This window comes from Rutidosis leptorrhynchoides, chromosome 1, assembly GCF_046630445.1.
Source record: "Rutidosis leptorrhynchoides isolate AG116_Rl617_1_P2 chromosome 1, CSIRO_AGI_Rlap_v1, whole genome shotgun sequence".
NCBI classification, from domain to species: domain Eukaryota; kingdom Viridiplantae; phylum Streptophyta; class Magnoliopsida; order Asterales; family Asteraceae; genus Rutidosis; species Rutidosis leptorrhynchoides.
The window spans coordinates 372,815,436-372,834,185 of record NC_092333.1 but is presented as its reverse complement, the minus strand read 5'-3'; the positions used below and the strand labels follow the sequence as shown (position 1 = coordinate 372,834,185).

Genomic DNA, 18,750 nt, shown 5'->3' with positions numbered 1-18,750 from the left:
CAAAAAAACTACTCTCACTGAGTGGCTTAATTTAATGCATCTTCAGTTAATGGAAGCCACCTTACATATTTGGATTTTCCAACCGAATTTTTTTGGTACGAGTCAAAAAAAAGTTGGCAGCGCAGAGCAAACCTAAAGAAACCATCAATTGGCAGGATATCATATATACATCCCGCCTATGGAGAAGCGTTTTTTCTAAGGATGCTTTTGTGCCATCAAAAGGGGTGCAAGAGCTTTGCAGATATTAGAACAGTCAACCAGATCCTTCATAATACATACCGGTCTGCGTGTGAAGCTGCTGGGTTACTCGATGATGATAGAGAGTGGTCAACGGTACTAGAAGAAGCATCCGTATCTGCCACATCGTCTCAGTTACGCTCTCTTTTCGAGCACATTTTGTCTTATTGCACTGTTACGAACCCACTTGCTCTTTGGGAAAATCACTGGAAACTAATGGGTGATGATATACCTCTTTGTGGAGCTGTCAATTTAAATATGTCCCACTTGCATATAAACACCGATGAACTACATAACTTTGTCCTGTATGAGGTAGAGATCCTTATGAGCTATTGTTCAAAACCGATTTCCGATTTCGCATTACCATCGCTGCCAGCTGACCTGCTCGCATATTTGGCCAACCGTCTTATCATGGAGGAGAGAAACTATGATCGTGCAGCTTTAAATGCCGAACGCATGGAACTCGAACGTCAAATGAATTCTAAGCAAAAGCAAATTTACGATCTTATAACAAGCGCTTCGTGGAATGAACGGACAGAACATATATTTGTATACGGGCATGGTGACACCGGGAAGACATTCTTATGGAAAGCCATAATCACAGCGTTGAGATCTAGCGGTAAGATAGTTCTTGCTGTTGCATCATCTGGCATCGCATCTCTACTTCTACCTTCAGGAAGAACCGCACATTCTCGATTTAAACTACCGCTGGTCATAACCGATGAATCGATGTGCAACGTCAAGAAAAATACCCAGATGGCGACATTACTGCAGAACACAGACCTTATTATATGGGATGAGGCGCCAATGAATGATAAGCGTTGTTTCGAAGCTCTTGATAGGAGCTTTCGAGATATTTTAGGAAACACTAAAGAATTTTTTGGAGGCAAGTCTGTGATACTTGGTGGTGCCTTTAAACAAACGTTACCTATTCAGACAAAAGGAGGGAAATCAGCTATCCTTGGTGCTTGTATTACGACTTCACATTTGTGGCAGCGATTCAAGGTTTTCATACTTGCAGAAAACATGCGACTACTTAGCCCAGGGTTAACACCATCAATGAGGGTGCAGAACGCAGAATTTTCGAAGTGGTTGTTGAGGGTAGGAAATGGTGAAATTGGTGTGCCTGACACAGAGGACCCGTTGAATAGTCGTTGGGTACAAATCCATGATCAGTTCTGTATTCCTGATGATGAAAATGGATTGACCAATCTTATTTCTTTTATTTACCCTCGTGAATCGCTGCAAAATCCATCCGCAGTTGACCTGCAGCAAAAAGCAATTGTCTGTCCCAAGAATGACGTTGCCGATACGATAAATAGCTTAATCGTCGATATGGTTGATGGTCCAGTTACAACTTACTGCAGCTACGACACGGTAACTCCACATGGAAATGACGGTGGTGAGGCGGAGTTGCTCTACCTGCAGAATATCTAAATACGCTGAACTACCCTGGGTTGCCACCGCCTGAGCTGCATTTAAAAAAGGGTGTACCAGCCATTCTACTTCACAACATTAATATAGCAGGTGGGCTTTGTAATGGCACCCGAATGATAATTACGCAGATGTTAGTCAAGTCAGTGGAAGCTGAAATTATTACGGGCACCCGCGTCGGTGAGAAGGTCTTTTTCCCAAGAATGAGCCTTATCCACAAGGAACCAACGTTGCCGTTCATTATGAAGAGACAACAATTCCCGTTAAAAATCTCATACGCGATGACTATAAACAAAAGCCAGGATCAATCGCTCAACCAAATTGGAGTTTATCTACCGAAACCTCTATTCGGTCACGGGCAGCTCCATGTTGCGCTGTCGAGAGCTACATCACCGGGCGGTTTGAAACGGCTAATTAAAAAACACGAAGACCACGGGCCTAACGTAACCAAAAATATTGTCAACACAGATTTTTTATCCGCAATTACCGACTTCGAGGCAGCACCACCTGCCCATTCCACCTGCTAAAGAAGACCACAGCCACAGATGAATTATGTATATAGTTAATATATATTTATATTTAGTACTAATTATTTTCTTCCTTTTGATAATATGGTACAAATAACGGTACTTGGGCAACTAATACCGGGTGAGAGAGACAGAACAATTGCAGCGAGAATCTATCGTAAATGGGTAACCTACAGTTATCACAACCAGGCTCCAACTGGTTACTGTTGCATGCTTATCGAAGAAATGGTATTCGCGTCTTACATCTCTATTAGCTTGTTTTCCTCTTTTATTTATACCAAATGTTTGATGCTCTTTACATGGTGCAAAACTACCCTATGCTTGTGAATATGCAATACATCGATAAGGAATATTTTGACGAACTTATGCACTTGAACAAGGTGTATGCGTTAACAAACTTTTCGACTCATGCTACAACTCGGTGGGAGAAAATATTACCAGGCCCAACGTCATTGTCGTTTGATCGCAACACAATTTTTGAAGAACTTCCATTTTCAGACTATCCTGATCATTACTTCCAGTTTATAGCTTATAATCAATTGCGTACACGTGTCCCGAGCACCACTGTTCTCGCTGGTATGTTTTGCATAATTGCATTATAACTTATGATTTAAAATTAAGTTCTTAAACATACATTCATATGAAATGCACGTGAACAGACTACATTGGCTGCATTGATCTTCTTGAAGACCCAGTGATCATCGGAGACGTTAACCACAAACGGCTTATAAGAAGAAGAATCGACCTCACAAATCTTGAGTAAGTCATCATTTACCAAATAAAAAGAAATAAATGCATTGTTTGGGATTTTCTTTATTTAGTTTGCAAAATTTCAAACATAACAGCATTTATTCAGTAGAATGTGTTAACGGGAATAGACTGACTTGCTTTTCGCAACACGGGTAACCCGCAATAATTACTTCTAGCGAAGAACGCATTTTTTTTGCCCCCCCCCTTTTTTAACATGTATTTCTAACTAAAAGTTTGTCATGCATTTGTGTACAGTGGTGACACAATTCAGCTAACTCTCTGGAACGAGCTCGCAGCTACTTTTGACTCGGACGCATACGACGCTATGGAAAAACCAGTTGTTTTGGCAGTCAGCTCGTGTCGGCCTAAGCTTTACCATGGTATCTAACAATTAAAAACACAGTCTTTGTAATTACTACATGTAATTGTTATGCGCCCATTAAAAAACTGTATAACCATTTGTTGCCTGTTTTTTCACTTTGTTTTGTAAAACGGGAACACCAGCTTGGTTGTACCCAGGCAACACATTGTTATTTCAATCCACCAATACCAGAATTCATTGTCACAAGACTTCTTGACGAAATCCCAAACGAAGTACCAACCGATGGTACGTCTGACACCTCTTCAGAAGTCCAGATCTTACCAACGTGTTCACCTTCTGCGTAGTTATGTATTTCTTCATTGTACTCTATCCTTGACTTCATTACTACCGTCACTTTCGCAGCCTATATTCAGTTTTAATTTGTAACCTGTAACCTGCACTCATAGATCTTATTCCTGCACAGCTGAAATTGCCACAGTCACCACAACGAGCACGACTCCACCAACTGTCCAGTTACAGAAGCAGGAGCAAACAAAGAAAGTAGAACCAGAAGAAGGGAGTCCAAAGAAGACAGCTAAGCGAAGTTTATTCCCCGAAGACTCCAAGAAAGGTAAGGCTGGAGCAAAGAGAAAGTGTAGGAGGCTTCAGGCCTGATCGCAAGCGGGGTAGCAGGCACAATCAGCATTTTTTTTTGTTTGACGACTGGAAGTTTGTAAACCAGGTTACCTGGTGCTGTTTTGCAAAACTTTTTATCCCGAACGTTGATCATGTGTATGGTTGCTGGAAACTTGGTTTGTGTACTTCTATTTGTAATCCTTAGCTACTATAAGATGTAGATTATCCTTGTCTGTTAACTTCCTGATCCTTGGTTAAACAATTTGATCTGTAAATTATAGTTTTTATGTATTGGTGTATTTCTGCAAATTTTCGTTAGGAAATGCAGTCTTTTAAGTGAATATGCTGAGTCAGGTAATTTCAGCATGTCTGTGTAATTAGTTGCATTCTCTTTGTTGCCTTTATGGTCAGTATTTTCACATATATTAACTGCTTCTAACGAATACGTATAACGTGCGAGGGTAAATTTTGAAGCGCTTTGAACTTTCCAGATTGTTAGATTTATCAAATTTTTATCATACATGTCTAGCCGCGTAGCGCGTACCTTCAATCTTGTTACTTAACAAAATTGATAGGTCTACTAAAAATTGTGAATTAGACGCTTGAACAGTTGAACATCAGACATTTGTATAGTATAATTACCTAATGCGCAGTTAAAGTGAATTTAATAATTACGAAAGTAGAAATATCAATGGCGTTTGAGTATATGTCACATAGGATAAGCACTCTAGCAAGCCCATATTTTACGTGCATGAGCATGCACTCAAGGTGGTTTTCATGTTTCGGAAACATAGTACTTAATATTATTTCTTTATTTTAGAACAGTAATTATATCTTCTTAAACACAACAATTACAATGGAGCATGTCATACAAAGCTATACGGAGTATTAACTATCTCACTCGTAGTTTGTTTGCAGAGCCATTCTCAAAAAACAATAATTGCATTTTCTTTTCTTTTCTCGATCGTCAGAGATCATTCATGGTACATCACAAATATGAAAACAATACTGCTTTTGTTGTTGTTGATCTATACAGAATTTTTCATTTTTTGCTTTGTTGCAGACGTTGTGTAGCTTAAATTTGTAAATCCATGTAACTTAGCGAAAATGTATCTATACTCGTGACCTTATATATAGATTTATATTATATACGTATGATTATAGGGAGAAGAAAAGAAGTTGACCAGTTTCAAACCAATCATTTCTTTAAACGTACATACATTATAGTTGTACTAATCTTCCCAAAGTAAAAAAGGGTACATAAAACTTTCCTCATACAATGGGAGTGAAATGCTCGGTGTCGCTGCACCGAACATTCTTCATCCTCTTGGTCTCGGGCCGGGGCCGGACCGCTAGTGATGTTGACCATCGGGTCCCCCGGGGGCTACTCTAGCTGTGTCCACCATTTTCCTCCTATTAAAATTCTTCATTTTCGACAACTCTATAACTAAATCATTCAGAAACTGACTGCTTTTCACTCTGTTTTCCATACCCCTTACACCACGATAACTAGTTGTTACTGAACCATTTACACTTACAAATAAAAAAAGTACAATGCAGATTGAAATAGTTAGCTTACAACCTGAAGTAGCCATTTCAATTTGTCAACTAGTTAAATTATATAACTAACCACTTGAAAGTTCTATGATAGCTAACTTATTGAGTGAGTGTTGATGCATTGTCCAGTTTATATATATAGTACATCAACTCGATCTAAGAAGATGTTAACTATGTACGTAGTATTGTTTTATAATACAAAAATAAAAAGCTCCACATAAATTGTAAAATACTAACATGCCTTTTGATAAATATGTAGTAGCGACAAAGCCGTAAAGTAGATGACAAAATCCAGCAGTGTTCCTCGTCAATATCTTATATTCAAACTCTTCCTTTTTCTTCATACTTTATAATGACATTTTTAATTTAGCATTGTTGATATACCAACTCCTTGTTTAGCTGTTACATCAGTATTTTTTAAGGGTGAGTCTAAATTTACTCATTTTTTTTTACTAGATCTACCCAACTTTACTAAAAATAGCATAATTATTATATAATTATAACATTTAATGTCTTTATTTATTAATCATAAGTGTAATCATTATGTTTCTTTTAATTATATTTATTATATATTTTTATTTATCTATCATCTATCATATACGTATATATCAAGTAAAATATATTTATCTATCATCTATCATCTATCATATACGTATATATCACGTAAAATATGTGTTTTGACACTTTGGAATCTAGTGAGTTCGTTGTAAATTTATTTTACGGTATTAAACTGGATGTAACATACTAATATGTTTTAGTATACACTGTAGGATAAATTTGTAATACGATTTCAAAAGAAGTCACTAACGCTACATCCGATCTATTCCGTAATAATCTACTACGTAGTACAGTATATTCTAACTAATTTGATGACAAAAGGTTGGGTGCATAAAAATTGACAAAAAGCTGGATGTCATGGGAAAATGTAGCTTCTTAATGTTGAAAGTTTTTGGGTAGATTTAGCCGTACCCTTTTTTAAAGGTCAAATGTATTTTGCTAATTAATCTCTTTACTGGATAGGACTTACGTTAAGTTAATACTCCATGTAATTATTGTCCGATCCATAATTCTTTCTTTAATGTCTCATATTAATTATTCACTTTTATAAAAAAAAAAATTATACCCTTACTTTAACATGTATGGCAAATAAATAAGTAAAAAATAAGAGGTAAACTAGAAAGTAACAAAAAGTACATGTAACATTAATTTTTTTTAATTAAGTTTTTTTTTTTGTCTGGGGAAAATAGATTTGTGTTAGGAATTTACGACCTAACAAAACAGGTGATTTAAACCAATTACTAAACTCACAAGCGATAAACGAATAATTAAAGCATAAGAACGATAAATAAATACATAAACGACAATGCTTAAGGTGGTTATATTTCAACTCTAAACACATGGAAGGGTTTATTCCACGGACATAAACCAGAAATTTTTATTTATCGTGCACACTATTACAATAAGGTTAAGGGTCTATTTATAGTAGAAAACAGACAAAGAAATAACTTGTTGGACATGTCAGAATGTTCCTGGCCGACCTGCACCTCACGTTGGTGACATTATGCCACAATTCGTGACATGTTTCCACCACCAGACCAAAAAGCTTTGACTTAATATGTCACGTTTTTGACATATAACCTCACTAAATGTGACTCTATGTCACCAAATGTGACATTCTTGCTGACCCACTTTTTCTATGTTCTAATTCTTCACCACACTTAACAATCCCTCACTTAAAGACTTTGAACAAACCCCACACCGATCTCCATGTCAACACTGTTGAACACGCCTATCTATACCACCAAGGAAACTTAGGACACTCATACTCCAACTACGTCGAGCTGGCAGCTTTCAATAAAGAGAACTTCAAAACACCTAGTCGAAATCTTGAAATCAAACCGCTTAAACTGTCAACAATGTTTGAACACCCACAGCAACTCCAGATCACCTGATTATAGAACTCCTTTTAAATACCTCCGGATAACCATCTGGGACACGCCGCTCTTTCACGCCTTGAGAAGGAAGACTTTCGACACTCAAACAACTGAGTAATAATCCAATCTATGTTACTGGCTTGGGACATCTCGGTTTCTGTCATACCCCCAAATAGGGCCTAGGGTATTTATGACTAATTATATCAAATCACAGTTGTACAAACGGGAACGACTCTAAATGAGACGTTTTATTTATTAAATAAACAGCGGAAGTATTATTCAAAGTTTTACATCATAAGAGTACAATAAATGGGAAATGTCTAAATAAAATGATAAATATGAATGATGGATTCCATGCAAGCAGCAAAGCATACATCAATCATCTAGTAGCAAGTAGCAGCTAGCTCAATCATTACCTGAGACAAAACATGCTTAAAGTGTCAACAAAAAAGGTTGAGTGAAATTCATAGATTTATAAATAATATCCAAAGTTTTAGACCACAAGATTTAGTTTAAAGATGATCAATATAGATATATCAATCTAAAAGTGTTGTTGTAGTTTGTAATATCGCTACTAAACAATTTACCCTATGACACCTTGTACTGTCAGTGTCGTGGAATCATTATTATGTAACCAAAGACCAACGGTCGAATGGTTAGAGACGTTACTCTCAATAGGCCTACTCACAATAATTAAGTTTGCATTTAAATGTAGCAATTAACGATATTACGGTAGGGATTTAGCATGAATCAAAGCATGACAGCATAGTTAACAATTTAGTACTTGTGTCTAAGCGTAAAACAGTTATAAAGCAAGCATGTGTCTCACCCCAAAAGTTTTAAAGCAGTTATGAAATAGTAAAAAGTGGGGCTATGAAGTTCACCTTAGTAGCACAAAAGAGTATTCCACGAAAGAATTGAACAGAAGGACATGACCAAGATCTCAACCTAGAGATAGAACGTATGATCAGACATTGCCTAACAGACAATAGTATATAGTACTATATTGATAGTAATGGTTCACTAAAGAATTTCCATTTTCGGAAGGTTACTATTTATGGAAAGTTTCCAATTATAGTAATTTTCCAATTTTAGAAAGTTCGAGTTAATCTTTAGCAAGATGTTGTACAACTCTACTCAAACTTCGTTGCTATCAAATAAGGCAGGAATGACCAGATGTAACCGAGGCCCAGGATTCTTAACCAGAATCTAAGTCATGGCATTCGAGATCCACAAGCTTACCCATAAATGGCAACCTAGACATCATTCACTTACGACCGTGAGTAGCGATGAAGTTCACATGAATTATACATTATCTTTGATTAATCTTCACTTTAGGTGTATACACACAACGAATTATTAATGTACTTAATAATTATATATGTAATAATATAACCTAAGTTTTATTTAATATTTAGTTATTATACCTTAGTATGTCTTATATATATTAAATATAATTACTTTTAAATAAATACCTAAATTACTTCAAAAATAATAGTGTTTTATTAATCGAACATTATTCAAAAAATGTCTAAATAATAAATTAAATATCTAAAAATTACATACATAATTTTTATAGTCTTAGTTAATCATATAGATTAGTAGAAAAATTTAAGAAAATGTTTTTATTATATTTTTGTATTTATTTTTGTTTTTACCCTTAATGTATTCACAAAATAATTTTAATTCTACATAATTACTAAATAAACCCAAATAATTATTTTTATAATTTTTATAAGTTTCTATCAGTCTAATAACCTGTAGAAAAATATTTAAAAAAAATATTTTTTTATTATTTTATATTTATTCTTAATTTACCTTCGAATTACATAATAATAGAGTTTAATTATATAAAGAAATACCAATTCGCCCCAAGTAATTATTTTTATAATTTTTTCAGATCTATATAAGTTTTAAAAACTCAGAAAAAAATTATATATATTTTATTTTTGGTTAAAAGTATTTATTACGAATTTTACATTGTTTTTACTTTTAAACACTACATAATTCGTATTTAATTATAAATAATATTCCATAAATTATCAAAATTATTTTTATGCATCATAACACTTATAATACTAATTATAACATATAAACATAATTAATTTCGAATTTTACAAAGAATATACAATAAATATAAATATAAATGACAATATTGAAAAAAATTAATAAAAATAGAAAGTACCTCAAATTTTCTTCAAGGTTTTGAGCGAATAACTTAAGTTTTTGTGTTTGGCAAGAAAAAATGAATAAGGAGCCATGTATTTATAGGTAAAAAATGGTTGGTGAAAAGAAAAAAAAATAATAAAATAAAGGTGCCAATTTTGACAAAATAATAAAAACATGTTAAAAATGTTTTTAATAAGTTTTTGTTTTTGATAATATTTAGTCAAAATTCATAGGCTCATTATTTAATTTTTAAAAAAAATCTTATTTCTTTTTTTTATATAAGCTAAAAATATAGATAATGATTAAAATAACTTATCATTTAATTAATAATTATGTTACATATAGTTTTATATATAATACACATTAATATTAATATTAACTAAAGTTATTTTTTATAATTAGTATAAACTTTAGTTAACAAAATGTGTCGACGAAAAAAAAATATTTAATCAACGTCAAATTTAATCATATATTAAGTATGGATAACAACCCTAGGGGCAAATTAGTCAATTCAAGTATGAAAATATGAGGGTTGTTATAGTACCTACCCGTTAAAGAAATTTTGCCCCGAAATTTGACAGAGATCGTCATGGTTGATAATAAGTATGTTTTCATGACGGATATGAGTTGTAAAATAGAGTTTTATCACTATTGAGTAATAAAACAATTCGATTACGTGAAGAGTATGAGTGAAGCTATCGTAAAAAAAATGAAATGAGAAAAATAAAGATTTGTTTTAACTCTTGACGTAATTAAAGTTGATTTTCGGAATTCAAGGGATCTAAAGAAAATCTTTATAATCTGTATAAGATTTGATTCTCCGGTAATTAAGAAAATTAAAATTGCCTTGATTGCTGTGTCTGGAATTTTGCTATAAATTAGCTTCCTCTTTTTCATTATCTTCACCACTTCTGTACTTTCTTTCTCGATTCATACTTTCAAAGATTGTGAAAATGCTCCATCCTGTTCTTATCCTGGATATTTTTCTGACTATCGTTTCTGTCATTCTTCTTTTTCATTTACCCCCAGAGAAATCTGTTTACTTCTACAATTACCTTGGGGTTATAGTGTTTTTAATTCTCCCGTGTCTTTATGTTGCTATACGCATTGTTATACACGGTTTGTAATTTCCGTGTTGTTATCGGGCTTTATATTTTCCCTTATATATCGGAGCTCTATGCTCTTGTTTTTCCTTCCCGACTTCAAGTCAAGCGAATAATGGTCCAGAATTCGTAGGTACGAAGTTTCGAATGATCATAAAATACAAAGCAGAAGGAAAGGTAATAGTACGATTTGATTTGTCAAATTACCAGAATTACTAAGGATAGAACTATCAAGAATATATGTTCTTGATATGTTCAGAGGTTAAGTAGAATGTAAAAGTCATGTAACATGGCAAATGATGATTATAAAGTCTATGAATCATCATCTTCCATTAAAAATTTAGCATGACTTACTGTAATATAATTACGTTGGCCTGACGTCATTATATTATACTAACTCATGCTTCAATTCCCAACACTACTTCAAATCATTCAAAATTTAAACTTGTATGTTACAGAAATATAGAAACTAAAACAGTTTCCTTTATTATGTAACACAGATAGTGCGAAGTGATAAATAATTTCGGACAAGAATAGTTATGAAGGTATCTTTAGAAATATGGAGGATATTTATAACGAAAGATACGATGATATCTTATAATTTTCTAAGATCAAATGATAACGAGGAAAACTCTTCTATAAGGATTTAGAATGCGTAAGGAGATCTTTTGTGGTTTTTATCAGAAATCGAATCATCTAGATTCTTTGATTACAGGTTTAGTCCTTGTGATTTGTCCACGGTCTCCTTCATGGTTTGCTCAATCTGTTTTTCAGTTCCAAATCTGAGCTTTTTCAATACGTCATTCTTTATCATCAAACTTTTGGCCATTAAGACCATCTATAGCTTTTGCTGCTTCGTCAGCATTCTCAAGGTTAACGAATCTGAATCATTGATTATCAATCCGAGGTGTTTTCAAGAATTTTGAATTTAAAGTGTTTAAGCGTATGATGCATCCATCAATGGATCTAACGGTTGACGAAGAAATGTTGTGATTTTCAAAAGTAAGGAATGGTAAGTTCGGTGGTTTGATGTGATAATTCATCATAGAATATGAATGAATATAATTCATGAATGTAGTGATCTTTAAGAAGATAACACTTGCTAAAGCTTTACTTAAATTCCGATATGTCAAAATCAGAATATATAATTGAATTTGTATAAAAATGGTTGTTCTTTAGTGAACGGATACATATGTGGATGTAAGTAGTATAGTTAATGACTGTTGAATCAGAATTGAAGAATGTACGGTGTAACATATTAATGTGAGATATAAATATTTCTCGGGTATTACCTACCCGTTAAAATATTTTCACCGTCAACAGTTTGTACAACAGAATATTTAATTACAATCTTTATGAAAATATACGTACATATATTTTTTTTCAGATGTAATAATGGATTTAATGAGTTAATATAATATTAAACTCATTTGATTTACGGTTGAAATGAGAATTAATAATCTTCAAACCTTAAAGATTTCATAATTGTCGCGAAATATTTCGCTAATGAAGTTATGAATCAATATTTCATCGTTCATTGTTATTGATATATCTCGGTATATGATGTTGGTGCTCGTGGATTTCTTGTGAAATTCACAAGGCACGAATAATGTTTTCTAGAAAGTTTTGAGTACATTAAAAATGGAAGTGTAAAATCAAACATGTATTTGAATAATACACTTGATTTATTATGAAAAATGGAGTTTATTGTGCTGAAGCAGTGATTAAAGATTGTTAAGTCATTAACGAAGGATGTACATCATATCATATTAGTGATATGAATTAACCGAGTAGTATTTACTAGTTAAGATTCACACGTAATAGCTTAGTACGAAAAGATTTATTATTGTTCCAAACCATATATATATAAAGTATACATATATAATTCTCCAGGAAGAATGAGTCAATACATCTTAACTCATTATTACTAATATTCCTTGGTATCTATGGGGCTTATGATGTTAATGTTTGAGGTACTGAGTGTGATGTTGAGGCGTGGAATGCAGATGTTATTGTTGGTGAAGCTGATGCTGTTGGTGGTGATGTTGATGGTACTGGTGGTGCTGGTTATGTTGCTGGTGCTGCTGCTGGTGCTCGTAGGTTTTGCACCATATTTTCCAAAACCACTACTCGAGCGCGAAGCTCGTTGACTTCTTCTATTATTCTGGGATGATTGGCGGTTCGGACAAGGGGATGAATAAGATCTGAAATTCTAGATATTATATATTCGTGACGGGATATCCTGGAAATAAGGGTGAAAATAGTGTTCCGAACGGGTTCGCCGGTAAGTGCTTCAGGTTCTTCGCCAATAGGGCAATGTGGTGGGTGAAAAGGATCACCTTCTTCACTTCTCCATTGATTAAGTAGACTACGAACCCACCCCCAATTCATCCAGAAAAGGTGATGACTAATTGGTTGGTTCATTCCGGTTACACTGTCATTAGAGCTTGAGGAGTTCGAGGAATCAAGTGAGAAATCCATATTATCTGATCGGAATAAGGGTTTTTGTTATAAGATGAGTGTTGAATATTGAATGATATATTTGTCTTCTTGATATACGTATATATAGCAAAAATATTTCCGTAATTTATGGAGGAAATTTAGGAAAAGTGTTAGACAAAGTCTATTAAGATAGATATGATAAGATATAATAAGATATGATGTGTCTATACTCCAATAATAGCAGTATGACGTGTATAGATCATAAAATGATAAGTATGTAATCTAATAATCTTTCGATTAAAGACTTTTAATTCTTAATGGCCTATTCAGGTCTAGGGGCTTGAGCTATAGGATCCTTTAAACCGGTAATCCAAACCCTTCCATTCTAGAGTTTCGTAGACGCCATCCGTCAAGAAAATTCAATGATAAAAAATAACGAGAAATCAAAGATTTAAAAGTAATGAATATGAGTAGTGATGACATTATAATGTCTTTGAGATTCTCGATAACTCAATGACATTTTCCGGTTCGTAAACCGATACATAAAGGTATAAAGCATATAGGTACGTGATATAACAAGGAGGTTATATACGTTTGAGTATGAATAGTAACAAATATAGGAGTTTCAAAAATCATGAATAATATTTCATGTAATACATATGTAATACACAAAACCATATTAGATGACATAGGAATGTCGAGAACGGTGTCACATTTAAATGTGGTGGGGAATTGAATAGTACTTAGGAGAATGAGCAGAGTTCTTAGATTGGCTCGGCATTCTAAGATAAGTAAAGTTTCTAAAGTATAGTGCAGCATTTAACAGTTAAAGGCAACAATTAAAGGCACTATAGTCAAGGAAAGTTGTAGTCCTACATTGCTAAGGTACCTAATTGTATAAGGCACACATAAAATGCAATCCTGGTTCTCTACAACAATTCTGCTCTGATACCAATCTGTCATACCCCCAAATAGGGCCTAGGGTATTTGTGACTAATTATATCAAATCACAGTTGTACAAACGGGAACGACTCTAAATGAGACGTTTTATTTATTAAATAAACAGCGGAAGCATTATTCAAAGTTTTACATCATAAGAGTACAGTAAATGGGAAATGTCTAAATAAAATGATAAATATGAATGATGGATTCCATGCAAGCAGCAAAGCATACATCAATCATCTAGTAGCAAGTAGCAGCTAGCTCAATCATTACCTGAGACAAAACATGCTTAAAGTGTCAACCAAAAAGGTTGAGTGAAATTCATAGATTTATAAATAATATCCAAAGTTTTAGACCACAAGATTTAGTTTAAAGTTGATCAATATAGATATATCAATCTAAAAGTGCTGCTGTAGTTTGTAATATCGCTACTAAACAATTTACCCTATGACACCTTGTACTGTCAGTGTCGTGGAATCATTATTATGTAACCAAAGACCAACGGTCGAATGGTTAGAGACGTTACTCTCAATAGGCCTACTCACAATAATTAAGTTTGCATTTAAATGTAGCAATTAACGATATTACGGTAGGGATTTAGCATGAATCAAAGCATGACAGCATAGTTAACAATTTAGTACTTGTGTCTAAGCGTAAAACAGTTATAAAGCAAGCATGTGTCTCACCCCAAAAGTTTTAAAGCAGTTATGAAATAGTAAAAAGTGGGGCTATGAAGTTCACCTTAGTAGCACAAAAGAGTATTCCACGAAAGAATTGAATGGAAGGACGTGACCAAGATCTCAACCTAGAGATAGAACGTATGATCAGACATTGCCTAACAGACAATAGTATATAGTACTATATTGATAGTAATGGTTCACTAAAGAATTTCCATTTTCGGAAGGTTACTATTTATGGAAAGTTTCCACTTATAGTAATTTTCCAATTTTAGAAAGTTCGGGTTAATCTTTAGCAAGATGTTGTACAACTCTACTCAAACTTCGTTGCTATCAAATAAGTCAGGAATGACCAGATGTAACCGAGGGCCCAGGATTCTTGACCAGAATCTAAGTCATGGCATTCGAGATCCACAAGCTTACCCATAAATGGCAACCTAGACATCATTCACTTACGACCGTGAGTAGCGATGAAGTTCACATGAATTATACATTATCTTTGATTAATCTTCACTTTAGGTGTATACACACAACGAATTATTAATGTACTTAATAATTATATATGTGATAATATAACCTAAGTTTTATTTAATATTTAGTTATTATACCTTAGTATGTCTTATATATATTAAATATAATTACCTTTAAATAAATACCTAAATTACTTCAAAAATAATAGTGTTTTATTAATCGAACATTATTCAAAAATATCTAAATAATAAATTAAATATCTAAAAATTACATACATAATTTTTATAGTCTTAGTTAATCATATAGATTAGTAGAAAAATTTAAGAAAACGTTTTTATTATATTTTTGTATTTATTTTTGTTTTTACCCTTAATGTATTCATAAAACAATTTTAATTCTACATAATTACTAAATAAACCCAAATAATTATTTTTATAATTTTTATAAGTTTCTATCAGTCTAATAACCTGTAGAAAAATATTTAAAAAAATATTTTTTTATTATTTTATATTTATTCTTAATTTACCTTCGAATTACATAATAATAGAGTTTAATTATATAATAAATACCGATTCAACCCAAGTAATTATTTTTATAATTTTTTCAGATCTATATAAGTTTTAAAAACTCAGAAAAAAATTATATATATTTTATTTTTGGTTAAAAGTATTTATTACGAATTTTACATTGTTTTTACGTTTAAACACTACATAATTCGTATTTAATTATATATAATATTCCATAAATTATCAAAATTATTTTTATGCATCATAACACTTATAATACTAATTATAACATATAAACATAATTAATTTCGAATTTTACAAAAAATATACAATAAATATAAATATAAATGACAATATTGAAAAAAATTAATAAAAATAGAAAGTACCTCAAATTTTCTTCAAGGTTTTGAGAGAATAACTTAAGTTTTTGTGTTTGGCAAGAAATAATGAATGAGGAGCCATGTATTTATAGGTAAAAAATGGTTGGTGAAAAGAAAAAAAAATAATAAAATAAAGGTGCCAATTTTGACAAAATAATAAAAACATGTTAAAAATGTTTTTAATAAGTTTTTGTTTTTGAAAATATTTAGTCAAAATTCATGGGCTCATTATTTAATTTTTTAAAAAAATCTTATTTCTTTTTTTTTATATAAGCTAAAAATATAAATAATGATTAAAATAACTTATCATTTAATTAATAATTATGTTACATATAGTTTTATATATAATACACATTAATATTAATATTAACTAAAGTTATTTTATATAATTAGTATAAACTTTAGTTAACAAAACGTGTCGACGAAAAAAAAATATTTAATCAACGTCGAATTTAATCATATATTAAGTATGGATAACAACCCTAGGGGCAAATTAGTCAATTCAAGTATGAAAATATGAGGGTTGTTATAGTTTCTTTCGCCACCATCTTCTAACATGACGATCAACTTCTTACACTAGAAGATCAATTGAAGTGAGTGAGACTTCAAATATAGGATTCTTTCGCCTCACACATCGCTCTAGACACATCTAATCCTAAACCCACATGTCAACGATCTCTCGTACAAATTCTCCCCGTCTATCTTAGATATCCTTTACCAACAATAAAAAAAAAACCTAACAGACGCCTTTGTAGACCATTCATCAAGGTTCCCTAGTGAGAACACAATCACCACCTCGAAATCTACAATCTTTTAAACTTTCTGCTTTCTCATTGGTACACTAACCTTCTCATAGCACTATGAATTTTACAAACCCCATCTTCTCATCCAAGTGCGCTCCCACTGTACGAGTAAGAATTAAACTGCGACTACTCGAGAATATACTTGGTTTGTACCATCTGCTAGTGTGATGGCCCCGTCAATTACCCTTAACGGCTCCGTCACTTGGTCCCACAGCTTGATCGAACTTTAAATGAATTTATTAAACAACATTGCATTCTCTATTCAAAAAGTTTTCCAAAAAGGAAATTTACCAAAATATGTAGTTTAAACAAACCCAACATATTAAAATAACCAAAGTTGACATAAAACTTTATCAACCAAATACCCACAATTTAATAAACCAAAAGAGAATGCAAGTTCAATGTTTCATAAAATGTTTAACAAAATCTGCCCAAATGCATGAAGACCCTCTAACATAGCGGAAGCCCAAACAAATCAAGTACATATGAAAACATGCGAGTAAACTGTCAACAAAAATGTTGAGTGAATTATAGGTTTAAATAAACGTATAAACTTTAGACCAAAAGATTTAAAAATGTTAGAAAACATTAAACTATTATTCCATTATCTATGAGTCACCTGGTAACCACTTAACCATTTCCATACCCTTACGAAACAATATATATACACTGAACATGTGTATCTTCAAATAATAACGAAGTACTAATACATTCCAATTATAAATTGCTAGCGCGACTAGCTCGAAATAGGGCTGTCAAGCCCGATAGATCTATCCATAGGATTCGCGTTCACCAGTAGAAACCAGTGATTACAGTTACCAGACTAGAGATTATTTTCGTTCAACTCATAATGAATAATTTAAATTTAATTGTCACTTGTGTCTAAACATAAAAAAAAAATACATGTAATCACATCCCAAAATACTTTAAAATAGTATGAAAAGCTGGACTATACCTCACCTTAATGTAAACGAAGTAGTAACACAGAAAATGTGAACTGCACGAAGTAAAGTGATCAAGAATGATCACAACGACGACCTATAAATAAAGCATGTCGATATAAATAACTAACTTAGGTCAAGTCTTAGTATGATAGTTATAGTACTTGTTCAAGTAAACATAGAACAACACTCAGTATGTTTCGGTATGATCAGGACAACGTATAACATGTACTTTCTATTTTTAGAAAGTTATCTATTTTTAGCAGGTTTCCATTTTTCGAAATATTCTATTTTTGAAAAGTTTCTATTTTTGGAAAGTTTCTATTTTTGGAAATTTTCCATATTTAGAAAGTTACTATATTATGAAAGTTTCTATAATTAGAAGGTTTCTATTTTTAGAAAGTTTTTAACTTAGGAAAGTTTCCTTAATTAGAAAGTCAACAAAAGTCAACTGAAAGTCAAAGTCAACTGAAAGTCAACTCAAAAGTCAACATTGGTCAAACATAGTCAACATTAATTTTTAAAGTGTAAGTTATAATAATAATATAAGTTATAATGTTATTTAAAGTCATAAATGTATAATTATGTCATAACATAAATTTAATTAAATTAAACTGAATTAATAAATTAACATAAGTTTAAATGATATAATTAATATAACATAAGTATTTAATTAATTAATTAAATATTAATTATAATATAAGTATTATTAATTAATAATAAAACTTTAATCATATCATAAGTATTATTAATCAATAAGGAATTATTAATCATATCATAAGTTTTAATTATAATTATTAAATCATAAGTATTTAATAATTAAATTATAATTAAATAATAACTAAGCCTTATAATAATTAAATAATTAATTAATCTTTATTATAAGTCTTATAATAATAATCTCATAAAATAAGTTTAATACTTATCATAAGTATTTTTC

The 18,750-nt window shown here is 31.9% G+C and overlaps 2 protein-coding genes across 2 annotated transcripts; both read left to right on the top strand.

The window, feature by feature from the left end:
- The first annotated feature begins 201 nt into the window (after window positions 1–201).
- LOC139900511 (uncharacterized) lies at window positions 202–1,674 on the top strand. The gene has a single exon (XM_071883280.1). It carries the CDS (start codon window positions 202–204, stop codon window positions 1,672–1,674), a length of 1,473 nt encoding a protein of 490 aa, XP_071739381.1.
- Window positions 1,675–1,802: 128 nt separating this feature from the next.
- LOC139900504 (uncharacterized) lies at window positions 1,803–2,198 on the top strand. The gene has a single exon (XM_071883274.1). The coding sequence runs from the start codon at window positions 1,803–1,805 to the stop codon at window positions 2,196–2,198; it is 396 nt and encodes a 131-aa protein (XP_071739375.1).
- The last annotated feature ends 16,552 nt before the right edge of the window (window positions 2,199–18,750 follow it).